The sequence below is a fragment of the Telmatherina bonti genome (genome assembly GCF_933228915.1).
Source record: "Telmatherina bonti genome assembly, chromosome: 12".
NCBI lineage: Eukaryota > Metazoa > Chordata > Actinopteri > Atheriniformes > Telmatherinidae > Telmatherina > Telmatherina bonti.
The window spans coordinates 18101188-18123807 of NC_136610.1; the positions used below are offsets into that span (position 1 = coordinate 18101188).

At 39.0% G+C, this 22620-nt stretch overlaps 1 protein-coding gene across 1 annotated transcript in view; it reads left to right on the top strand.

Moving 5' to 3' along the window:
- Positions 1-12131, top strand: part of slit3 (slit homolog 3) — a gene marked incomplete at both ends in the record, with an annotated part of 245648 nt that extends 233517 nt beyond the window's left edge. Inside the window, 5 exons of the mRNA XM_079250218.1 lie at positions 8740-8894; positions 9425-9579; positions 11013-11170; positions 11570-11775; positions 11878-12131. Of these exons, the coding sequence (XP_079106344.1) occupies positions 8740-8894; positions 9425-9579; positions 11013-11170; positions 11570-11775; positions 11878-12131 (928 nt within the window). The remainder of the gene's footprint in view (positions 1-8739; positions 8895-9424; positions 9580-11012; positions 11171-11569; positions 11776-11877) is intronic.
- Between the last annotated feature and the right edge of the window lie 10489 nt (positions 12132-22620).

Sequence of the window (22620 nt, forward strand, 5' to 3'; positions counted from 1 at the left end):
GTATGTAGCTTGAAGAAAGAAAAAAACAAACCACAAATGAATGGGCAACATTACTGTGTGTGAACTCCTTTATGATATGCAAAAACATCATGTGTCTCTACCAGTAAATCATCACAACATCATTTGAAAGTACCAAAAGCCAGAAAGACGGGTGGTAATTATTGGCACTAGATTCACTGGGAGCAGACGTGCCATGCATCTACTTTACTTTAGACTACTAAATCTCCTTGAGTCTCATATTTACAGTCATTACACCAAAGTATGAAAGGAAATCTGACAGTGTTTCATCAGTATTCAGTGTTTTTCAGTTACCTGTAAAGGATCACACCACTCAGAGACAAGTCTACCAAGTGTAACTGTAAGAAGTGAGGGAGAGGAGAAAGATGAGTACAAAGAGAACTTTGAGAGATTTTTTGTCTATTCTTATTGCACTATAAATGTATTTTTATTAGTTTATTTTACATTTTTTTGCGTGTGACTTTGCTCTCCTCCTTTCTTTTGTCTATTTAGATTTAAAGAAAGTTAGACAACAAGATCCCAAAAGACTACATTTTAGGATTAAGACTTCACATCCCGTTACAAATCTTGTAAATACTAAGAAGGATTTAAGACATCGTTTACTGCTTAAGGGGCAATATATAGTCACTGCCTCAGTTGTTTTAAATACAGCTCATTTAAAACCTTGTTTCATTGGTATGTATAGCTTCAGCTTTTTTTTTTTAATAGAAACCATCTACCCACAGCAACAAGCACATGGATTTTAAACTCTGCTGTCTGACTTAGGCTGACTGCACTGCAATCCTTTATGTGTAACAGTTAAATAAAATAAACTGCCTTTGTTCTACAAATAAAAAAAAAAAATCTCATTAGGCTTGTGTCACTTCATACAGCCAGGATAAAAAAGCATAGTCTACTGCTGCTGCTAATAGTTTAATGTGGTGTGTTTAGATAGTTAATGGTCACACAAAATGGACATAGACAGCAAAAAAGCCATGTGGTTGTTTTTATACTACATTTTGTGTCTGCACATGCAGACGTGTTCCTACTTTCATTAACATGTGATCCACACATGCTGTCGACTCAGTAGTCAGCCTGTATCATACGGATCGAAAACAGGTAACCTGGGTTGTGCATGCCTGAAGCATATCTTCTTTACTTTAGAGTTGCCCACCTGTAAATCTGCTGCTCTGTTGCTGTTATGAACTAGTCAACGGGGCACACAAATGCCATGTGGTTATCTGGACTGACACAGTTGGCTTTATTATAAATACAATGTGTTACCCTGTTGTTCATCGAGTGTTCTTTGTGCTTTAAATTTTTGGCATTTTTTTCCTGTAGTCGTATATTTCCCGTTAAAGGGGTGCTATTATGGTATTTCTGAGCTTTCAGTGTTACAGTGTTGAATCCTCATCAGACATGTGAACGGCACTGTTTTTTTATCACCAAAACGCATGTTTGAGTTTGAGTTTGAGTTCCAGCAATCTCTCCATTTGGTTTCCATGGCGACAAAAAACGTGTCGTTTTAGAGTGTTTTTTTCTACTTCGAAATCCGTGTGATGTCCCGGGGGATAAGGTTCGGTGATTGGTTACCTTCTACTGGTTAACTAGGGCATGTACAAATACATCAGGCGGGTGGAAAACGTCGGATAAAGTTATTTCCAACGATGGCTGGTGAGTTTACCAAAAAGAGACATCCTGCTGCATTCGTTGCTGTGGGTTGCTGTTTTCCACTTCGTTTTCAGGGTCTGATTCAGGTTCCAACATGTAGGGCTGTATGCTATGTGTTGACATTGTATTTTGTTTTTTTTATTGAGTTCATATTAGCCTAATCCTTCTGTTTATGAGATGTTACAATGACGGCGAAAGCAGTTGCGGTGCACGCTCCTGATGTAGTGCAGTGGCAGCTGACCAATCAGTGGCAACTTATATCTGGCGGGAGGCGGGGCTTAATGCGGAAGAGTCTCAATCCACTCGTTTTGCCCACAGGCTGATCTGACAGCCTACAGAGAGGGTTGGACTGAAGTAAATAAAGCAATTTGTGGCAATAACTCGAGCAATCCCAACCCTTTTGGTCTCAGAAATAAAAATAAATTAGTCTGAAATGCACATAATAGTTCCACTTTAAGGAAAGAACTTGTTTATAAAGTTGGTTTGGTTGAAATGTAATAGCAACATCCTCGTTATAGCCTTAACTATAAGTGTTCACAATGCTTAACTTTCTGAACAAGGCAAGAAAAAGGAAAAAAAAAGGGAATCTTATGGAGGAAGAAGAGATTGAATGAAAGGATAGAAATGATGAGATAAATCTAATTTAGCTTTGGGCACAGATGGGATGGGATGGTTGAAAGAGACAAGCATGCAAGAGAAAAGGACAGTCACATGAAGAAATGGATACTTAAAAAGACAGATTTATCAGCTAAGAGGCAGAAACTAATAGGTAAAGACTTAAAAGACAGATGGACAGATCCAAAACAGAAGGCATGAATGAAATCCCAGACAACATAATCAACAGATGACTCTGTAGAATATGTTGCTTGAGATGGAATAAAATAGAGCGTGAAATATGGCTGAACAGCTGGATGGCAGGGAGAAAAAAAAAAAACCAAGGGACGATAGAAGGATGGAGTGAAGGAGGGGGAAGAACAGAAGAAACACAAACCTCAGGCTGAGTCAGGGAATTATCCTTGTCTGGTTTTGTTAACTTGACATGGGCCACGCCTGAGAGACAAACAGACTGACAGACTGACTGAGACTGAGACAGTGTAAAAGAAGACGTGAGAAAAAGATGAAAACAGAGGAGAAGGGAAAAGACTGTGTACGTTAACAGAACAAAAATAGACAGAGAACGTGTCAAACTGGAAGTCAAATGAAAGAATGATGGCAAGACGAAACACAAAGATACATAGAATCAAGTCACATCTGTGCCAAACGCATCACACTTTTCAATGATACCATTAGCAAAGGGCCATCCTTCAACTAATCTGAGGCTCGTTTTACCATCTTTGTAATTGCATGACTAAATATTACATATGACTTCGTACACATATTAAAACCTCATGATATGCAGGACAGAAGAGTTGTTAATCTGATACCACCACAATCTGGACACAGCTCATCTGGCAAATCCCAAACACATGAATAATAACTGTAACCATAGGTGCAGCTTTCAGGAAGTACTTCGCTGGGGAACACAGACCATGTCCTTCTAATAAACAATGTAGAAATGTGTTTTTTTTTACAGGTGGAAAGTCACTGCTGAAAACAAAAGCTACATACCTAAAGCTACAGTATAGGCAAATAGTAGGCTGCACTCTGATAATATGAGTAGTATGATGGTGTTTGTGCTGTTGCCAGATGGTTTTAAGATTTTGCTTTGTGAACCACCCTTTTTGTCTGGAGTTTGCATGTTCTTTCTCTACTGAAAAGGGTGTTTTTCTGGGTTTTCAGCCTCCTCTCAGACTAGATTTTTGGTAGTATGGTGACAAAGTCATCATATATGTAACTGCTCTTTGCAGGTGATAAATTTCTGTAGTAAACTGTATGAACGTGGAAATATCACCTCCATGACAGAGATGCAGAGCTGTCACTGCAAATTGACAGATAAGCAGGTAGTAAAATATGTCCCAATTTTCAAATTGTTCATTCTCTACAAGGGAACAGCAAAAGGGGAAGTTTGAGCACCTTGATTTTGCTGCAGTCATGCTGTATGTCCAACAGCCAGGGACCAGTGCCAGAATCTAAGATGAACAATCCCAGCTTGGCTATCTTGAAAAGAAATCAGAGAGCCAGAAGGGCCATTGTGTTAAGTCAGTTTTGCAACAAATGTAACAGTTCATTTTTAACTTTGGCATGAATATTACATCGTTGGACTTTTCTGTTTCAGGGCATCCAGCACACTGAATGTTTTTCCTCGTAGTGTTTTTATCAAGAAATCACACATTTTAAATTAGCTCTATAGCACTTTTCCTATTATTTTCCTGAGGCTTGAACATGTTGTCTGGAGAAGCCTGGAATCAGACCACCAATATTTTAATGAGCAGATTACTGCTCTTACGCCTGATTCACAGTCACATTGTTTACATTTCGTAATCTATATTGAACACACAAAGTGTATTCCTGAACGCTATTCAATCTGTGAAGTTTATCCCATTTTCCATCAAGTATTTGTGCAGCTATTGTCTAGGCACGATGCTCCATGATGCTTCTTGAGCTCCAAAAACCTCCACAGAGTAACTTTAAATTCACACTGTAAAGAGGAAAGCTGTAGCAGGACAGAGAAAAGACTTGTAGATGAGCTATGTAAACTCACATTATCGCTTGTAAATACACTAAAGCAGATGTAGGTTTGTTCATGCACCAACATACTTGTGTCCTTAGAAAAAAAAAAGATGGCATAGAAAAAGGGAGCAAACACAATAAATGAAAGGAGAAAAAGGGGACAAAAAAAAAACTATGAAATAAATATGTAAAAGTGGGAGAGGCTTGGATTTGAGGAGAGACAATGACGGAAGAGACAGGAAAAGGTGTACAAATCCTTCACTGTGCCCTCATTAGCAACAGATGAAACAGATTATGCATGCCTAGTGTTAGAAGAACATTTGTGTGTGTGCGGGGGTAGGGTGGTGTAGGGAAGAGGAAAACAGAGCATGTGTTTGTTGTGTATTAATGTGGTGCCCTTTACTAAATGTCAGACTAATCTCCTATCAGGTCAAAGAGAGCACAAGTACTGTTTTTTTTTTTTTTTTTGCCAGAGGTGGATTTATGCATTAATAGGGTGATGAAGAAAGGTAAAGGCAGCAGAAGAAAGGGGTGGAGGGATGGATGAGTGGACAGAGAGGAGGCAGTGAAAAAGACAGAGGATAGCTGGGAAAGGACAATGATGGATGGGTGAAAAGAGGGAAGGGGAAAGCCATCCTCTGTAGTGAAAACAAGTGTTGCACTATGTAACAATAACAGGTTGTAATGTCCTTGATGCAACTCACCAGTATAACTGAATAGGTGGAATGACAAACCCGTGAAGGGATAACAAGACAGCAAATGATACCTGTACCAAATCCTGCAATAGAGACATTTAGCTGGGAATGTCATCAGTATTTTTAATGTATTCGTGGTTCGGTTCAATCTAATTTTCATTCAAAAATCCCAGCCGAAATGCTTTAGTTGTTAGCAAGATATTTTTCCTGATTAGCCAAAGACGTGCAGTTGATTATCCAGTGACAATCACAAGTGGGCCAAAGATACTTTCCTTTGCGTTCCTCAGATCAACTGCAGCTGGAATGCAATGGTCAGATTCTCTGGACAGCTATGAGGTTTCTCAGTAGCCCAGATGGTGCAGCTACACAAACACTTGCTGCCATCATGGAATTATTAGCATATGTTGTTATGTGCTTATTATTCAAGTTTTTAATTATGTAGCCCTGGCTTTAAAACAGCATATCCCCTACAGCATTTCATAACTACACGCACACCGACAATTTCAGTTTGTGTTGCTTCCAGAATAAAGAGAAAATATTAAACTTGCAGCAAAAAAAAAAAATCAACCTTTGACAATTATGCAACTTTTCCATGCAGTCTCTATTCAGATTCAGGTTGTCAAAAAGACTTGTGTTCCCAGATTTAGATGAACAAGAGGGAATTAGGGAGTGAATGTCTGACCAGAATCTGGTTCCTGAAAGCCAAAAGGCTGTGGTTAAAACAGACAAACAATCCTTGAGCATTATAGGTTTAAATGTAAAAAGTCTATTGAGATATTCTAATACCGAAAACTTCAGAGGCCTGAATCAACAAGTCGTCATTCCTGGAGCTCAACATCAAAACACTATAAATCTACTCTGGAGAAGTACAAATTTCATCTGAGCAGGCCAGGCTGGTTTAATGAAAGCTAAAGAAGAGGGAAGGAAAACGGCAAAGGAGCTCTCTGTTCTGCAGCTGCCATTTCAGCAATGACTAATTGAGGTTACCACGGTAATATGGAACTGGGATGCCTGTCTGCTGAGCATCATTTTAATCAGATTGGGCTGTTCAGAACACACACATACAAACACACAAACACGCACACCTACACACATATGCACAAACACACAGTTTACAGAAAAAAATCTACACGCATACATACATATATGGATGTATGCCCTCTCACAAACAAATCCATTCCAAACATCAATGCACAATATGTTGTTTAAGTACTGTCGATATGCACCATATCCTGTTGTACAATGTTTCTAAATGTGGTTTAGAAACATTGTAAATGATTACAATGTATATTTTGGCTTAAAAGTGTAAATGGATCAGTGGAGTCATCTCTTATCCGAAAGTTACTTTTCAGTTTGAGATTGAATATTTGACCTGTAGTTACGTATGGACTTTCATTTGAGTATAGTATTTGGGGGAAAAAAGCTCATTTGAGGTTTTAAAGTTCTTTAAATATATGTACTAATTCGTGGTTTTGGCCTAACAGGAAATTAAAGTTTCTTGTGGGTAGCATGATAAGTTTAATAGAGAGGGGGCAGTTACAATCTGCTGCATCTTTGTAAGTGTTTTTATTGAATTTTGTAATGGGCTTCAGAGAGAGCCAACACAGCCAGCCTCAAAAATGCTGAAATATTAAGACAAATTTGGCAAATTTGGCAAATTAAAAAGTTCCAGCATTTTCAAAGATCTGCATTTTGTCATGAGTTTAAAAAGACCTTGCACATTTATGTAACTGTATTTATATATCTTTAACCTGCATAATCACTTATAAACATGCAAAAACATTTTTCTCATCTAGATTTTGAGACCCTCTTCAGGTCACTAATTAGGTTTAATGTTTGCAGACTTCACCCAGGCTCATCTGCAGGGATGAGCAGCTGCTTGGACTTGGACTTACAAGTGATTTACTGCCACCTGGTGGTGCCTTTCTGTTATGGCAGGTGCTGTGCCGAGTACATGCACTTAAGCGTGTCTAAAATGAGTGAATGAAGTTTCTGTGCGACAAATCAATTTGTGAATGTTTTTGGCTGTGTGAGCTGCTTGATGGATTTCACCATGTGAGTAGATGGAATAAAAGGGGACGAGGAGGGTAAGAGGCTTTAGAAGAGGAATGGAAACTGACATGAGCGGAGAATAGCATTAGGGGTAGAAAGGGGATCAGTGTAGAGCTAAAAGAGAAGAGGATATCGTGAAGAACCATGGAGGAGAAAGTAGATGAGGAACAGGAAGTACAGATACAAGAGAAGAAAAGAAGTGTGGGAAATATAAGAGGAGGGGGAAAGCACAGCAAGAGCATCTAAACAAAGTAAAGATAAGAATGGCAGCTGGTGAAGTAGATAACCAATCTTTAAGGCTGGCAGACCATCATTTCGCTTGGTCACAACAGGCCTGTTTGAGTCCATTATTAAATTATATGGCTCCTAATGGAAACCATGTATGTGTCTGTGTTGGATCTATGGGAGGTTCTTATTTGAGACCACCAGCAAGACACATCGCTGGACTGATGTCCAGAAAGCTTTAGCCGGTGTTGATCGTTACTACTAATAGTAACGCGTTTATCTAAAAAGCACTTTTACATTGATGATCCAACAAAATAATGAAAATGAGAAGGTTATGTGGCCACGTGGAGGGAAAAGGTAGCCAAAGAACTCAAATGGAAGCCACAGTTCAAAATAATGTTTTGACTGTTTTTAATTCCTGCTCCTATGTTCTTATGTATGTTGTAACCCTGCTCTGCTCTGTTCTCTACTTTTCCCCTTTTCAATGGTCAGCATTTTGCCAGTCACACTGGCCCTCCTCCAGAACTCACAGCCTTGCTTCAGCGGCTGTTAATGTAACATCACTGTAATCTGAACACTCTATAAACAGCTGTCAGTCAGAAGGGACTCGCGGCTCTCAGCTTGGTAGCCTAAAAGCGGCTGCAGACAAAGAGAAGTATTGTACTGGTGGGAGTCTGCAGAGGACCACCAGCAGAAAGAGCAGCTCCTCTTTTTCTCTTGTGTTTTTTGATGCTCTGCAAAAAATTGGGGGAACAGAGGCACAGTCAACTTTACCACCCCACCACTTACCTCTCTCTCTCCACCCCCCACCACCCCCCCTTTCTTTCGGCTGTGCCAAACCACTGTCTCTATAGCTGTCTGTCACCCCTCCAGCAAAAACCACTTAGTGGAGGATCTCAGACACACACATTCACATGCAAACACACACTCTCTTCCCAGGGTCAGACATGGTGCAGAAGGTCACGATCCAAGATTATTGCAGAAAATATGCATGCCTCTTAAAGAAGATAGCCGTTTAAGCAAACAGGCTTTTGTTCTTAACACAGCAGTGAAGCTGAATGAGTACAGCTTCTAAAATGTTTATATCTAGTTGCACCCTGAAGCGTAAACTCATCGGAATAAACAAGTCCATGTGGTGTTAGAGGTCCCATTCTGGGCCTATGACGGGAAACCTTAAGCTACATCAAGAGTGTAATTTAATCTCTTCCAAAATAGATCTGCGTTGTGAATGCAATCAGTCTCTTTTATGTGCAGAATTGTCAGATTTCTTTATTTACTTTGATTTGCAAACACAATAAAACCAAACCCAAAAGGTCTGACTTGAAAACATTTGCAGCCTGTTTGTTGTCCAGCATTTCCAGTTTGCTCTTTCATTTCCCCCTCTCCAATAATTCTCATGTCTTGCATAGAATTCAGCTGTAATTTATCATCATCTGAACCGCACAGAAAATCTCTCCTTTTCTTCTGCTTGTCTGTGTGACTGTTACAGCGTCGAGTCGGTGAATGACGGACTTTTCCACACAGTTGAGCTGTTGATTCAGAACCGCTCGCTGAGCCTGGTGGTGGATAATGGCGCCCCAAAGAGCCTGGGCAAGCTACAGCGCCAGCCCTCTGTCGACCACAACACTCAGCTTTACATAGGGGGTATGCACACATGCACACACGCACACATTACTGCATATTTGTTCATAGCACACAGATGTCACTTTTGCATGGTCTTTACTGCTTTTTTGTGGCTTCAGTTGGGTACATATAAGCGTAAGCACAAGCAACATGCTAAATGCACATGCAAACTAAATCCCTGCAGGGGTTGTGGTGAGGAAGTGGAAAACTGTTTTTGCTCGGCTATTCCTCAAAAACAGGGGCAGGACATACCTCGCAGAGCAATGAGCCTTTTTTTTTTCTTGATTGCTAGGAGGAAAATAATGGTATTGTGCAATAGTGAGAACTATGATGCTGTGTTTTTACTGGAACATGTGTTTTTCTGTACGAGGCAACAGAGAATTAAACAAGACAGCAGTTTATTAATCATCGGTCCCAGTCCTCCTGTCAATATGTTGTATTTTTTCCACATTAACTTGTCCTTTTATTATTTTATCCCAACAGCACCTCTTCCTAAACTCTCATTCCTCTCTCCAATTATAATATTTTTCTTTCTTGTGTCTCATTCGTAGGCGTACCATCGCAGGTTGTGGCTTCAGGTTTACGTCTGGGCCCTGAACGCTCCCTTCAGACCTTTAATGGCTGCATCCACAACGTTCGCATCAACGGGGAAGCTCAAGATCTGAGTTTTAAATCTACAGGGCATCTGCAAGCGGTCAAAGGAAAAGTAAGTATATTCTGCATGTTTTCATTTTTGTGAAAGTATACTCTTTGGGTATACTCACTCCGAGACTCTGCTGCTCTGTGAAGAAGCCTTGGAAGTTTAACAAAGAAATTTTAAAAAGAAGTAATGAAATGTAGATAAAAACAGAATTTGTTGATTTGCAATTCTTATGAACTGTTATTTTGTTTACATTAGAACATAGGAAACACATTAGAATGAGACATTTTACTATTACATGAAAATATAAGCTTAGCTTTTATCGATGTAAACTGTTGTTGGACATTTTTTGAGAAATAAAAGACTCCAGGTGCTTAGTGGTCTTGAGTTTTTATCTTTACATTTTATGTTACATCGGATGTTTCCATTGACTGAGAGGACTCTACCGCAGGCAGACTAGTGGAGCATCTTTACTTTCCTACTCTAAGGTGATGCTGGTACAGCAGTGTGCAGTTTAGCATTGACTGGATAGTTGTATAACAATCAGCAATGACTGTACCTTTCCAGTGAAAGTAGATTGTTCCAAAGGTTCTAATTTAGCCCCATGTCATCAGAGATTTTAACCGAGTGCATATGATGAGCTGGATTGTCCTTCTGCTCTTTAGTCCAGAGGTCGCAGCATCCATCATTTTAAAAAATAACTTCCAATTTTGACTCATATGACCACAGAACAGTTTTTCCACTTTGCTTCAGACCATTTTAAATGATCATTGAGAAGAGATGGCAGTGTTTCTAGATTGTGGTAATATGACTTTTTCTTTCCTTGATAGACCTTAAACCTTTCATTGTGGATGGCACGATGAACTGTGTTTGCAGATGATGATTTCAGGAGGGTTTCTCAGACAGTGCAGTGATTTTTATGGCAAAATAATGCCGGTTATAATGCAGTGCTGCCTGAAGGTCTGAAGAGCTTTGGAAACCAACATTTTCTACAATGTCCTTTGTTCCTAAGACATCTCCAGATTCTTTTAACCTTTTGGTGTTATTTTGTACAAAGATAAATTATTCAAAGTTTTTACAATTTCCTCTGTGGAAAATCATTCTTTATTTTTCCACAATTTGTAGATGTAGGTTTTGTTTTCTTTATGTCCAAATCTCTGCTGAAATGTACTTCTGGGAGATTCTAGATTATGAGATTGGCAGTTTCTCATTCAGTATGAAGTTACATTTACATCCCAACTTATACGAGACTGAGAATGTATCATAATTATGCTCGTGTTCATTTTGATAAACAAAAAGCCATTGTGCGTTTCCTTCAACAAAGAAAGTTACCGTTATGAAAAAGAACAAATATCCATTTTGGCAACATAATTAAACTGGGCACCCAGTGATGATGGAGACTTTCTAATTAATTCACTTCCAAATGTCTGTCAGGTTAAACTGCCTCCATTCTTGCCATCACTCACTATGTTTTCACCTTTGTCTCGTCCTGTCACCAGGGTGATGGCATTCTCACAGGATGCCATTCCTGCAGTGTGTGCGCACAGGGTGCCTGCAGAGAGGGAGGGGACACAGGGGTCACTTGTGATTGTCCTCCGGGACGCAGCGGGGCCCTCTGTGATGAGTTGGCGGCTTCTAATCCCTGTCAGAACAGCAGGTGAGCCACGACAGCAGAGGAATTTAGCGGTTTGCAAAACTATTTACCCTTTCAGCATTTCTACTACTGTTCGGTTTAGGTTTGTTTCAGCGTTTAATCTTTACTTTAGAAAATGTCATTATAATTCATTTCACTGTTATTTTTATGTAAAGAAAACAAAAAACAATCATTTAGGGGTGCTTTTAAAGATTTAAAGATTTAACTCATGCACATCAAATCTGTGGTTAAATGTCGCCTCTTGTTATGTGCTGTGTTGATTTTATGAATGCAACAAGTGTCTCATATGACTTAAATTTAATCATTTGTGGCTAATAATGATTCCATATCATGTGTTTCCAACAGTATTAAAGCATGCATTGGAAAATGAACCAGTTCTCTCTGCTCTTCTTGCTCCTTCAGATGTGTTCATGGTGTATGTGTAGCAAAGGGTCAATCTTACAGTTGCCAGTGTAACGAAGGCTATCATGGTCAGTACTGTGATCGACGGCTGGAGCCTTCAGCCTGCAGGGGGAAGCGCTGTGGACGAGGGGAGTGTCGGGTGTCAGAGGGAGGAGAGCCGGTGTGCCACTGTCAGCCAGGCTACACCGGACCAACCTGTGACACTGGTAAGACTGGAAGAATAAGAAAAGATGATCAATTAGAACACGATAAAAACAAAATGTTGAGGGAATCAATCACTTTATGTGTTTCCTTTCCACCACATGCAGAGCTCACGTGTCAAGGAGAAATGGTGAGGGAGCAAATAAAGCGCCACCAACCCCTGAGAACGTGCACATCCACCAGCAAGATCCCCCGCATGGATTGTCCAAGATCCTGCCAGGCTTCAGCGCCTCCTGATGTTTGCTGTGGCGTCACTAAGACCAGACGGAGGAAGGTGGTTTTCCGCTGCACTGACGGCGACTCGTTTTCCGAGGAGATGGAAACGGCTCTGGAATGTGGCTGCTCCAAATGCCCATTGTAACGGCGCGGCAGCGTTGTTTGTTCCGCTGCACACACTGCTGCCGTTTTGTGAATTCTACACGTCAACCAGGCTGTCGCTGCACGCTGATAAGCACCAGCACTGTGTGAATAATTTCCACATGCTGTTTTGACCGCCGCCAGTTAATTGCCAAGAGAAGCCACAAACAAAACGAAAACTGGGACATGTGTGTGTGTGATTGTTGACAGAGAGAAAATATATTGTAAGATATAAGTGAAAAACATAGAACTTATTTTTATTATGGATTTTTTTTTTTTCAAAGAGGATAAAATGGACTTGTTTTTAATATGTTGACTATATGTGTTGCATAGTATGAAAATTATTTTCTACATTGTAAGATGAAAAAAAGTACACAGCAAAGTAGATTAACATTCCTTAAAAAAGTATATGATTTTATATGTATCTGTAAATTTATATAAATATTTACCCTAACCAAATGAATTTTATATCTCTAAGTGTATTTGCATGATGTTAATGTGAGTGTGGGATGCTGTGGACACTGAGGGGGGATCTGAGAGGAGGCCCATTGATTCCACAACAGGGAAGAAGGTGGCAGTCTTGTTGCCCTCTCACTGAGGCTAAAAGGGAACTGTGTGTGCCTTGCTAACCTGCTTCACTATATAATGGATGTCATCCTCACATGTAAGTTTCCACTAAAGACTCTTCACAGAGATGGTTTAACAATTTGTTCTAATTTTGTTGATCTTGTTCCCTTTTGTGCACCAGATCTGGAGCCACGTGGGGTTTGAAATGAACGTCTGAGACCTGAGTTTATGATAAATTAGGAATTTCCCTTCAAATCAGCAAAATCATGCTTTAAATTCAGTTTTATTTTCTAGTCTGAACCTTACAGAAACTTTAAACATATGTGGGCAATGAAGGCTTGTCATTCAGGTTCAGCAAAGTCCGGTGTTGAATTGAATTAAACTTTATTGTCACACAAGGGGAAACACTACTTGGGTTCACAAAGCAAATACAGTATTTTTTTTATGCTTTCATCTTCCTGTTCATTGTTCATCCTTGTCCTGGTGTTTTTAGAAGCTGGTTGCATCTGCTCTGTACACCAAAATCTTCTGTTATTGCCTCAACTAAGAAGTAATGTGAGACTGAGATCTATCAAGTAAAGTTCTTATGTCCATGTTTTAAAATTTCAGTGTTGCTCCAAGATTTTCAACAGCTGCTGATGAATACTTGATCTTTTCGAGTAGATACGTTTTATGTTGACAAGCAACAGCCGTCTCCATGATGATATCATTTTTGTGGTGGTCCTTTTTAATTTCCAGAAGAAATGATGCTAAATATAACTTTCCCACATTTTCAGATTGTGTTTAAAGTTTCTGTCAATTACAGGGGGAAAACAAAGAAGAAGCCTGAATGATTCCAAGTATTGTTTGTAGTAGAAACATCGGCGCTTCATGCTGAATATGAAACTGCTACAACCTTTACATTTCTTCCCCTCTGTCAGTATTATCAGATTTCCTGTCATAAGTTATTGTTGAGGTAATGTGGTGTAAATTTGTAAAAGGCAACTGATGGACTCGGTGTGATGGAGGTTAAAAAAAGTGCCTTGTAGTTGTTTACCAAAAGACAAAATGCTCCAGTCTGACCACAGCAAACCTCCTCAGCAGCTCATCGAGTAAGAAAAATCTGATTTCAACAAAGGAGCCACGAAACCGCTGAAACAGCTTCTTCTCCAGAGTATACATTGACTGTTAACTAACACAATTAAAAGTATAGAGATAAAAACATGTACTACTGTATTGTTTACTTCATACATTTTGCTTTGTTTATTACAGATGCAGAGAACTGCCACACGTTTGTGGTTGCAGCTACTTAATGCTTGCAGAATGTCTGTGTTAATTTTGTCTGCTAAATTCAGATAGGAATTCTTCACACTTTCTTTGATCTTCAGTGTTTCATTCACACACACACACACACACACACACACACACACACACAAACACACTTACATATAGATATGTATATGTACTCTTACACACAAGTCATTATATATATTGATTTGTTTCTTGGAAATTTCCCAATCTCATGTCACCCTCCTGATATCTCTTTCCTTTTCTCCAAACATTTGTTTTCAACATCTTCACCTGTTGCCCCTTCTCTTTGTTCCTTTTATGTTCCCTCATATTTTATATCTTAAGATACCCTAAAAACACCTCGAATCCAAGTTGTTGTCGATAGAATTAACTTTTATCAGACACTTCCATTGTATAGGTACTAGATTATAAACAATTCTGATTGATGATCATTGAATGTTGAATGTTAAAATTAAACCACCAAAACTAAAGTCATCTTAACTGTCTGAGTTCTTCACATCAAGATCAAGCAATTTTCACTACAAATCTTAATTTTTCACAGTCATTCATTTAATTCATGGTGGTATGTTGGATCGAGCCACAGTTTGTAGCTTGGATACACCTGAGCTGTTGATGGCACACTGGTAACTGATAATCTGTGCGTTTACATGGGAGTTTTAATTCCTCTTTAATTCCGAATAAAAGTTAATTCCACTTTAAACTGATGAAAAATGACCATGTAAACACCTAATTCCTAATGCAAATTTCTATTCAGAATTAAACCTAATTCCAATGTAAGTGGCTGGTTCATTTACATTTTAATTCCAAACTATTTAATTCCTCTTCTTGTAAACCTTAATTCCGGTCATCCAGCACATGCTTGTTACCTTTTCTTGTCTTGATGATGCACGTTGTTTTACCTACCATGTTCGGTGGTCTATCTTTCTTCTCCTTCTCAGTTGCTGCAGAAAGTGAAGTAGTATGCTGATGTTGTGCTGCTACTTCAAAATTATAATTTAAAAAAATGGGACTTGTTATATAGTTTTTACAAGTTACAACTAAAATAAAAGGAAAGGGAGGGAACTTTGTTTATTTCTGGTATACATCCTACCTCACATGCACCCTCTGCCCAATCAGAGCCCTTCCCAACCCGTCGTTCCAAAGGGGAATTAAATGAGGACGTGTTTCATGTAAACCTTCATTCGGAATTGTTTTCATGTGAACTCGTAGGAGAATACGTTATTTCCGAATTATTTAATGCCAAATTATAAATTCCGAATTAAAAAAATATTATGTAACCGTACCCAATGATAATTTGCCAGTCAAATGCTAAAGAGTGATGGCTGCAGGCATGAATGGCTTCCTGTAGCTTTCTGTAGTGCAAATTACTCAAACAACTCTGAATACATGGTTGTTTTTTTTCACTGTGTTATGAAGAGGATGAGTGAAATATTTTATTATTAAGGCAACTTGTGCAGCATTATTTTCTGGACAATCAGCTCCTGCAGCTCCAAAGTTATTCCCATGACACAGGCAGTGAACTTGATCAGTTTGTTCAGCTTATATAAGTTTCTGGTTCTGGTGCTGCTGCCCAGCAGATGGCTGCAGAGCTGAACTTTCCACAACACTTTTATAGAAGGTATGCAGCATCTTGGCACAGTCATTGAGTAATCTTAGCTTCCTTATAAAATAAAGTCTGCTCTGTTGTTTCTTGTGGATGCTCCTATGTTGCATTTTCAGCCCGGTCTGTTGTCTAGCTGAAGTCCAAGGTCCTTGTATTTCTCCACCACTTCCACCACTTCTCCCAGGATGTAGACAGTGTTCTTTTACTCCTGTTCCTCCTCGGGTAGGAAATAATCTTTTTTCATTGTTTGTGTTAAAGCTGATGTGATTGTTCCCACGCCATGTCACAAACTGCCTGACAACTTCTCTGTATGCACTTGTCCATCACTGATACAACCTATTACTTGGAAGCATCAGAGGATTTTTCCAGATTACACAGTTCATCATCTGTGGTCTTTTTGTTAGGTAGTCATAAGTCCAGGTGGTTGTGGAGGTATCCTCCTCAATTTTATGGATGCTGAATTGTGGCATTTTAGAAATAGAAAACCATGAACCTTTAACCCTAACTATTAAAAAAAAAAGCTAAATATAATTTGACCTGAAGAGCGTTCCCTTGCTTGTTACAGTTACTGGGAAAGCAGGCCGCAGATCATATTAACTAATGTGTCATGTGAGACTTGCTGTTTGGTCTTATGAGAAAACTGCATTCATAAAATCCAAAAAATTTGAAATCCGTAATCAATTCAATTCAACTTTATTTATATAGCGTCAAATCACGGCAATGCCATCTCAAGACGCTTTACAGATGTAGAGGAAAACATAATGAAAGCCAATTCATAACAGCCTATGTAAGGAAACCAACAGATTGAGTTGAGTCCAACTCAATCTCCCATCCTGAGCAAGCACACTGGCAACAGTGGGAAGGAAAAAACTCCCTTTTAACAGGAAGGAAACCTCCGGTAGAACCCGGCTCAGGACAGGCAGCCATCTGCCTCTGCTGTGTGGGGGGAAGAGTACAGAAAGACAACAGACAACAGGAACTGCTACTCCCGGCCAGGGAGACCTGCTGAGACAGGAGACATACATGTTAATGATGCAACACTGTTATGGGGGGGGGGATAAAAGAGAGAGATAAAGAGAAAAAGAAAGAAGCTCAGTGTATCAGGAAATGTCCCTCAGCAGTCTAAACCTATAGCAGCATAATTAAGGGATGCTAACCATCCCTAGTTATAGGACTTATCAAAAAGATAAGTCTTCAGCCTAGTCTTAAAGGTGGGGAGGGTGTCTGCTTCCCTAACACTAACTGGGAGCTTATTCCATAAGAGAGGGGCCTGATAACCAAAGGCTCTGCCTCCTGCTCGGCTCTTTGAGACTCTAGGAACCACAAGTAAGCTTGCAGTCTGCGAACGAAGTACTCTGCTTGGTATATAAGGAACAATGAGGTCTTTGATATATAGTGGTGCCTGGTTGTGGAGGGCTTTATATGTAAGGAGAAGGATTTCAAATTCTATTCTAGATTCAACAGGCAGCCAATGAAGAGAGGCTAAAACTGGAGAAATATGATCTCTCATGCTGGTTCTGGTCAGGACTCTGGCTGCAGAATTCTGGATCAGCTGAAGGCTTTTCAGGGCATATTTAGGACAGCCCAGTAATAGAGAGTTACAGTAATCTAGTCTCGAAGTAACAAAATATTTATAGTTATAAATTTATAGTTATAAACACCCTTTAACTTTCAGCAGATGGTTCCAGCGCTGATCTTTAGCTGAAACTAACAAATGCTCCGTCCCTCTCTGCTGGAAAACTTCTTTGCTTTTCTGATTTCAGAAGATATGTTGAAGAAAATGGAGATTTATTCAGATTAGTAAATATCTCTTGACATAGCGTATTTTAGCGTTTTAATGTGAACCAAAATCCATCTGGACCCAATGAGAAATTTTAATACAAATACTGAACGGCTAACATGCTGCACGTTAGATCAACTATTGTGACAGTTTTAGTCTATTTCCCTGCAGCAGCTACAAGTCCAAATGACCGCTTCTTTTTAAGCTCTGCACAAACGTCTTAATGACCCATTAATAATCTGACTGATTTATTACAGCAGGTCAACAGCTGGTGATCCCTGCACTTACAGTGTCTGCCTTCTACATTTGCCAAAATACATGTTTCCACCAAAACATCAAACAAAACAAATATTTTTACAGCATTTCCTGACAGGATGACCCCTCTGCAAACTTTCACAACTGTTGACTGGAATTCCCTCCCAATTTGGTTTGGAGCCTAGAAATCAAAGTTCAAAACAAATCCTATAAATTCTCCATCAGTTCCATGAGACTTATTACTGGCCACTGTGTCACCCATACAAGTAAGTTGTATATTTTGTAGGATAATACTTTTTGTGACTGAGTTACTGACAAAATATGTTTATTTTGACAGATTTTATTTCATTTCAGCTGCAAAACTTAAGTAGAGCAGAGCTTTCTACCTAAGACTTCAGAGGTTTGTCCTCAAAGGTATTTCTATATTACTGGGTTTTCTTACATATACATAAGTATGCATGTGTGTACTTAGTTTGTATTATATATTTTGTGTGTACATTTTTAAGCTAATGTGTTTTTTGTTTTGTCTTTAACCAGGGAATCATGAAGACCCCATTTGCATGGTTGCTGCTGTTTTTTACCGCTGTGCTCTGTCAGGACCCCCGTTACAGAGGTTTCATAAACAAGCACATTAATGCACAAATGAGACAGACTCAGTGCACTTCTGTGATTCGACAAAAAGAAATCGTGGAAATCGATAGTAATCTGTGCAGAGAGACCCATACCTTCATTCGAGCGACCACCAACCGCGTTAAAGATGTATGCGACCTTGCTGGAGAGCCATATGGTAGAAACAGGAAAAGTTCTCAAGACTTTGACCTTGTTGTCTGCAAAATAAGAAACTATGGGGCCCGGCATCCACACTGTGAATACCGTGGCCAAAGCCGTACCAGAAAAATTGTAATCGAATGCAACAATGACCAACTTCCTGTGCACTTTGTGGGGGATGTTTTATGATTTAAGATTTGCATTGTTCTTCAAACTCTTTGAACAAATAAAAACCTTGACAACTTCAAAGTGTGTGTGTGTTCTTGGAGAGCAGTCATACAATAAATGATTCTGCAGTTGTGATTAATAGTAAAGAAATTTATTTATACTGCCAATAATTTATGCCAATACACTTATGTCAATATGTTACATTAGCAGGTATCCTATGAGCACAACACAGCATTTGACTGTGGATTAACCTCTGTGGGTGTGGGAAAACGGAGCTATGGCTAGTTCATGTTGTGACTGACAGCACCGCTGTGCTTCCTGCACAGTTTGCAATTTTATGAATAAAATGGAAAAAAAAAAAACACTGAGGGAGGATAACTTTAATGTAATAATATGTGAACATTGTGTAGTCTTATGTGTTATGACTTATTTTGAATATTGGCTTGCTGATGAAACTGATCAATATTTAAGTTATCACATTGTACATAATAGACATTATGCAAGTTATTCACAATCCTAATTCTTTCTCTTCATCACATCATTTCACTGACATCTGAAAACACTGTCATTCCACAGTTTAGACAAGTTGTGTCAATGTTTATGAAAAGATTATGATTGCAGTTTAATTAGTCAATCTGTGGTGCTTTTCATGAGCAATACAACATGCTTGTCAATACAGAACAATACAAGCAATGGAAGCATTACACCAACACACACAGCACACACACATCAACATATACACACCATCACACAGCTAACACCATACAGATGTGGTAGGGATATAAACTGGAGCTCATCAGGAGAGACTGAAACATATAAGCAAATGGATGTGAGGTGAACAACTGAGATAAAGTGCAGCCACATTAAATCATTTTTTTTTAAAAAGCGTAATATGAACTGTTTTGCTATAAAACCAGGGGAATTGTTCGATTTAAGAGGGCATAGCAGAGGAAGTCTTTCTCATCAGCACAAAGGAACCCAGATCTACATTATCTGTCATATATTGTTTAATTTCCACTTTTCTTTTCATCCTATGACAGACTTTGCAGTTTTCTTGTGGCTCACTGGATGATACTGTTTAATAAGCTACCAGGTCTGTTTCACTGGGCCAGATGACTGGTATTATGCTGCTGAGGAGACATTGAACTGTGGTTTAGTCCCATCGCAAATATACTGCTCAGATTGTGTTTGCAGAAGAGTTTACAGTCCACTGAAATCAAGGCTATGTCAACACTCTAACTGAACTATGGTCCGCTGTATTCTAATGCACCTGCTGCAGGCCCCATGCTGGGTAGCATGGTCTGTTGGGGAAGCACATCTGGAGCAAGATGGAGGCTATCCTTGGGAATAGCAGTCACCCCCTGCATGAAGCTGTGGTTGCCCAGAGAAGCAGTCACAACAGATGACTCCTCTCTATATGCTGCAAGTCTATGCCAATAATTCTGGTTAATGTGAATTTTATTAGTACTGATTATTCCTTTTAATTTATTTTATCTGCTGATATAAGTTGTGGTTTTGTATTGTAGTGACTGCTAAATGAATAAAGGCAAACACTGCATGCTGCTGGACACCTGAATTTCCCCTGATAAGGAGGAATAAAAATGTCTCTTATCTGATTTTTAAAAAGTTTAATTATTCTCAAAATCCTGAATTTGATTGCTGGTTGCACAAATCAATAAATTGAGTGACAAAGTTAGTTTTTTCCCCTTGTATATTTATTTAAGTTTCAACAACAAATTGTTTATCAAATCTTGCACCAGCAGATGGCGGCAGAGTAGAGATTTTATTTTATTTTTTATTCCTGCTTGAGTTTCCAACTGTCCCAGTCTCCAGAGAGCCTCTCAAGAGAGTCAGTTTTATTCAGGAGAATGAAGGATGCATAGTTTGTGAGTGTGTGTGTGTGTGTGTGTGTGTGTGTGTGTGTGTAGGTGTGTGTGTAAATGTGTTCATTACATTTTTTTTTTTATAAAGCACAAAAATAAGTATTATTTTCTCCTTCTTATTATTATTATTATTATTACGGAAGTGTAGAGCTGTCATCCTCATTAAAAAAAAAAGATTGGAGCCTTATCACGTTATAACGTGATAAGTTTATTGTAAAAACGTGAAACTATCACGTTAAAACGTGTATACGTTTATTGTATAAACGTATACACACTTGAACGCTGGAGGGACTATATCTCTCAGCTGGCCTGGGAGCACCTTGGGATCCCCCCGCAGAATTGGCAAATGTGGCTGGTGAGAGGGAACTCTGGGCTTCCCTGCTTAGGCTGCTGACCATGTGATCCGACCCCGGACAAGGGGTAGAAAATGGATGGATAGATGGCACTTGAATTACAACAAACTTATCACGTTATAACGTGATAAGCCATTGTTTGGACTTCTATAGACAGGGTAACTCAGCTTTCAAAAGTGCCGTTTTATGTAAGCCATGCCATCTATAATTATGAATGTTTGAATGCCAATTTTTTGGCTTGATTTAAAACATTGAAATCAACAAGTTCTTACAGAGCAATATTTTTAAATTTGACCCAAAATATTGATTTTGATATTCATTTTGATGACCTTGTTCAACGGTCTGTGTAGCAGAGAACACGCAAAATTTATCCATCACATTCGTTACCTCCCAGCTCCGCTTCCAGTCAATGTAAAAGGGTGCAAAGCCAGTGAGGTTTAATTTTCTTGAGCTTGTGGATTCAGTCTTACAAAAACAGCAGAAAAATGTGACCCATTTGAACAAACCACAACCCTAAAAAAAATAAAAACAAACTTACAGGAAATGAAGACATAAAACCTGCTTCTATGTGGCCACATTGGGAAGTGTATTGCATTCACTTCACAACATCTTTCACGGTGAAAATCTTTCTCCATCAGAATGTTGCATTTATGGGTTATATTTGTACTTATTCATCAAGGAGGTATGTGTGCTTTACCTTCGTTCCCTTTAAAGGTTTAATTTAAATATGTTCTTTGGGAAAAAGGTTATTTTATGTATTACTACATTTTTACCACTGTTTTCTTTTAAAGTTGCTTAGTAACAAAATGTAATATTTATATTGCAGCTGTAATTTAATCTGATTTAATAATATTATATTTTGATAATCAACACCATCTGTTTTTTTGTTGATTTTTCTGCAAATCTAGACTTGTTGACCTCAGACATCACGGTCCAATACGGTGAACCCGTAACTTTCACATGTTGGTTCCCCGAGTTGGAGTCCCACAACACTCGAATCAAGTGGTACAAACAGAATATTGGAGATACTCTTATATTGATTACAACAATGATGAAAACTACTGCAAGTCCCACGTTTGAGCAAGGGTTTTCTCCCTCACGATTTGGTGCAAACAGCACAACCGTCATGAGCACTCTGACCATTCTGAAGACAGTGCAGGAAGATGAAGCACTGTATCACTGTGCAGTCTCTACCTGGAAGGTGGATCAGTGGACTGGAATATTTTTGTCTTTGAAAGGTAATGCATGTGTCTTCATTGTCTTTGCTGTTTGCATTGCATGTATTTTATATTATCAGTTGATTTTTGATAGTATTTTATTTTTACAGTTTATCCCTTCATATATAACATGAAACATGACATTTTACTGCTTTCCGTTTTCCCTTTACAGCAAAAAGCAAAAGAAAACCAGAGTATACTGTTGTTCAGTGGCCAAGAACAGGTGCAGTTCAGCCTGGAGACTCTGTGACGCTCCAGTGTTCGGTCCTCTCTGATCAGTCATCTTGTCCAGATGAACATAGAGTCCACTGGTTTGGAGTCAGATCAAATCCATCTCTTGGAAACATTTTGTACACAAGTGGAAATGGAACTTATCAGTGTGATCAGAAAGCTGACAGACCATCGCCTTCAAAGAACTGCGTTTACAAGTTCTCAAAGAATACGACTTTCTCTGATTATGGAATTTACTATTGTGCTTTGGCAACTTGTGGGAATATTATTTTTGGAGATGGAACAAAAATTGACATTGAAGGTAAGTGTAGGAATGCAATGGAGATCTGAGAAATGCTTTTGCTTTTACATACATACATTATTTGCACACAAACAAGT